This window comes from Agrilus planipennis, unplaced genomic scaffold (genome assembly GCF_000699045.2).
Source record: "Agrilus planipennis isolate EAB-ADULT unplaced genomic scaffold, Apla_2.0 scaffold268, whole genome shotgun sequence".
Lineage (NCBI taxonomy): Eukaryota > Metazoa > Arthropoda > Insecta > Coleoptera > Buprestidae > Agrilus > Agrilus planipennis.
In genome coordinates this window covers 14,748-18,922 of record NW_020440374.1, presented here as the reverse complement: position 1 = coordinate 18,922, position 4,175 = coordinate 14,748, and the positions used below count along the sequence as shown (strand labels likewise).

At 28.6% G+C, this 4,175-nt stretch overlaps 2 protein-coding genes across 2 annotated transcripts in view; one reads left to right on the top strand and one right to left on the bottom strand.

Moving 5' to 3' along the window:
- LOC108742469 (solute carrier family 35 member E1 homolog) overlaps positions 1–1,512 on the bottom strand; it is a 3,546-nt gene extending 2,034 nt beyond the window's left edge. Inside the window, exons 1-3 of the mRNA XM_025979684.1 lie at positions 1,062–1,512; positions 668–1,002; positions 340–579 (exon numbers count right to left, since the gene is read on the bottom strand). Coding sequence (XP_025835469.1) covers positions 340–579; positions 668–1,002; positions 1,062–1,386 — 900 coding nt within the window. The 5' untranslated portion in view covers positions 1,387–1,512. The remainder of the gene's footprint in view (positions 1–339; positions 580–667; positions 1,003–1,061) is intronic.
- A 589-nt stretch (positions 1,513–2,101) lies between these two features.
- The window catches only part of LOC108742473 (sideroflexin-3-like), a 15,498-nt gene continuing 13,424 nt past the window's right edge, over positions 2,102–4,175 (top strand). Inside the window, exons 1-3 of the mRNA XM_025979686.1 lie at positions 2,102–2,461; positions 2,631–2,897; positions 3,791–3,939. Coding sequence (XP_025835471.1) covers positions 2,280–2,461; positions 2,631–2,897; positions 3,791–3,939 — 598 coding nt within the window. The 5' untranslated portion in view covers positions 2,102–2,279. The remainder of the gene's footprint in view (positions 2,462–2,630; positions 2,898–3,790; positions 3,940–4,175) is intronic.

Sequence of the window (4,175 nt, the reverse complement as noted above, 5' to 3'; positions counted from 1 at the left end):
TTTAAAAGACCATATGCAACACATATCATTTTAAATTTATTGTTAAATTTTCAAAACAATAGAAATGTTCAGAATGAAAATGTTACTAATTTGTTCTGATCGATTCTAGCTAAACGTTTACAGAATTTCCTAAATAAAACAAATATAATATAATTATGAGGTTGAAAATAAACTTACATGTATTTAAGCAAACAAGATAACATTGAATGATATTCTATTAGATTACAACAGCAAAAAAGATTCTGTATACGATCATATGAATTACTTTGCTTAGCTTTTATTTTAAGAAAATATGAAGCAAAATAAAAAAATTTTAATTATCTCAAAGAAAAAACTCACCTTATTATAATACAAGACTCCAAATATTGCCAACAGCATTCCAAAAATATTTAAACCAGTTACTGGATTTCCTAGCACAAAAAGTGATATGGCTATCACAAATATTCTCTTACTGGCATTAGCCACTGCGTAAGTTAATGGGGTCACTAATGAGAGAACACTGAATGCTATAATGTTCTGCATAAAATTTAAAGCTCCATCAATTAACAATAAAGCTGTTGTCTTTGACTGAATAGTATGCTAAAAAGAATAAAGTAAATTTAATGAAAATATGTATTATATAAATACATAAACTATTTTGATCATATAAAATAAATGTTATACCTACCAACTTGGTATCTTGCAATAAATACATAAAATCTACACAGAACCATACAGGTAGAAACATCATTAAAGCCAATCTTCCTAAAACATGTAGCAATCGAAGATGATGCACTCCTGTATCATGCAAAACCTTTTTAGAGAATATATTCATAAGAGAAAATCCCATTGTTGATATTAAAGCACTGACTAGTCCTATAATGTCAAAACTAATTTCTGTTATAGTGGCTATAGCAACTCCAACAATAATAGGAACTAAACTAACATACACTTTCACAGTCTGTTTCTCACCCATAATTACTCTCGATAAGATCACAGTAAAAAGTGGCATTGTTGCTTTCACTAAAATTTATAAATTAAGTAATAATTACTACAGCCAGCCATTAAGCTTCAATGCTCACCAGTATGAGCATAGGAGACAGGGACTTTCCATATGCTTACGTGGGAAAACACGGACGCAAGGAATTTCCCAAGGGCTAAGGGTATTATCAATTTACAGTAGTATTTCCACGATATATCCACGTATTTTCTTATGCCCCATAAATTGAAAATGGGTCCGCTATAAACTGTTATTGATAACAGCTGCACCATTGTAACCGTCATCGGATAGGGAAATTCACTAAGTAACATTTTTCCAATAACATTATTACTTGAACTAACTATATACCACAGTATGCATAATAATAACACAGTAAGTACTTCTTTCATCTGCCTGCGATCAGCCATGCTACTAGCAGATAACAGATAAAAGAATGGATACACAACCGATTCAACTTTCGGCGAGATATCGATTTGAACAGACTTGAAAGACTGATGAAAACAGATGTAAAACCATTAAAACGTCAACAAAAAAACGTCATTGCGTAAATGTGTCAAATAAGAATATGGACACACTACCGCAGACTGTAATATTAAACGAATTGCAAACTAAACAGTGTATGGCAGTTTAAAACAATGCCAAACAGAACTGAATTATGTTGATAATTTGCAAGCTAAATTAAACTGATTTCGAGCATGCAACTTAGTGATAACGAAAATAGATTTGTAAGTTACTGACATTTTAGCCACCACGTTTTCTTAAAGCACCATCTATCATTCCGTTTACTAATCAATTTGAATAAATTCGGCGGGATCGATATTTTAATGTAAAATTTTGGAAATTATTTTGCCTTCCTGCTTATACCAAATACGACTAAAAGTAAATTTGTATTTGTTCGTTAATACTTTCTTATTTCTTTTATTATTCTTCGAAATTATTAATGTACAATTCTGTAATATTAAAACATCGATTTTAGCACAATTTAAATGCTGCATTGCGTTTTATCTCCGCTTATTAATGTATACTTATAAACTACTAAAAGTTCATGGCTAATAATGGAAGTTCATCTTCGATGAGCAAATATTTTGATAAGAAACAAAATCAGAAAACTGATATCGAAGAATTCTTAAAATCATAGAAACAGTAATTTACTTAAGTATAGTAACATTAAACTGTAATATGAGCTTGCTGGCATTTTAAACATTATTTCGTTGCATTAGAAGCGTGTGAAGTAATTAAAATAGTTTTAGTAGTTGTTCGATATCAAAGTTGAACAGTTCCTAGCAAAAAGAAATTTAAAATGAATATTAACAATAGTGCTTCCACTAAAACAATTAAAGATTTCGACATAGATAAACCTAGATATGATATGGATAAGTATTTAGGCAGAGCAAAGCACTTTTTTATAGTAACAAACCCTTTAAATCTTTTTGTTTCGGATAAAACGTTAGAAAATGCTAAAAATATAGTTGAAAAGCAAAGGTAAGGATTTTATATTAGTTTAATTTTTTAATTGTTAGAAATCCACGTAAGCTATTTTAAATAGACTATGGAAAATACTTAATTTATATGTTCGTCTAAAAATGCCTATTTCCGTTAGTTTTAACTATTCAACAATAAAAAAAGAAAAAATATTTCTATTGTTTTTTAGAAAAAAAGAGTTAGTTGAAGTATCGGAAAAAGAACTGATAAAAGCCAAAGTGATTTATGATTCTGCATTTCATCCTGAAACTGGCGAAAAACAGTTTCTTTTAGGAAGAATGTCAGCTCAAGTTCCTGTAAATATGGTCTTAACGGCTTGTTTGACATTCTTTTATAAAACCAACACTGCCATTATATTTTGGCAATGGGTTAACCAATCATTTAATGCAGTAGTAAATTTTAGTAACAGGAGCGGTGATAGTCCTATTACTAATCAGTAAGTATTGTTGTATATGTATATCAAAATAGAAAACAATATAAATAATTGAAGAAACCTTGTTTCTAAACTACGTACATGCCTCTATAATTACATAAACATTACGATGTAATATTATGGACGCTGTAATGGTATATAGTATAATTTATAAACAATACTATGTACTTTACGTTCAAGCAATTTTTGCGATCATCAAATTTTCAAACTATACTTTCATTTGTTTGTGAAATGGTATTGTTTTATGTGAAACCTAACAATACTTTTTTTTTAATTTAAAACTAGTCATCCACGCCTTTTATTAATGAAGTAATTAGGGCCAGTAAAACAATTTACGTTATTAAATTTTAAAACAATAGGTACATATTTCTTGTCACCACAATATTAAAATGGGTAGTTCAACTTTAAGCTTTTATTGTTTTACATAATTTCTAAATTGTTGTAAGGATTAATTTCATTTATTAGGAAACCGTCATTTTAATGCGAAAAAAAAATGTTTCTTGCTTTAAAATGACGGTTTCTTGATAAATGAAATAAAATCAAACAACAATTTAGATTTGTAACTATTTTAATTTGGATGTGGCAAAAAATATCAATGCACCTATGATTTTAAAATTCAATTTCGTAAACTGTTTTAATAGCCGTAATTATATCATTACTGTTAAAAATATTTTGATACGGTTCGTTGTAACTGATTTGTTGTTCAATTACCGATATATTTGGGTCTTCATTAATAAATTTTTATTGTAAAATTTGTGGGATTTTAAATAGTTAGGTAACGTATTTTGCACATGCACTTATGTTTTATACGATGCCTACAATCCACCTACTAAATAAGATATCATGCAGCATTAAATAAATAATAGGATGTATTTCAAATTCCGTTTTATTTACAGACAAATTCTTTGGTCCTATGTAGCAGCCACAAGTAGCGCCGTAATCGTTTCGTTAGGCTTAAAGCGTTTATTACGGGTAAAACTCGATTTAACAATCAGTACTTACATAATTGCATATAATGTTACCACAAATTACTTATGCATATATTGCAATTTATAACTATAGTGGAAAACATGTAAAATCTCCATAATACATCTTATTTTACCGCTGATATAATAACAAATTTAATAAAAGATAAATAATTTTGGTAATTTTTTACATTAGTTGACATTGGAATTGAGACATGAAGTTTAGTCAGGTAGGCGGTACTCACCAAGTAAAGTAGTGTGGTAGTATTTATTAGAATTTTGTTTATTATTTGTTTAAAAATCAATGTGACTGAGA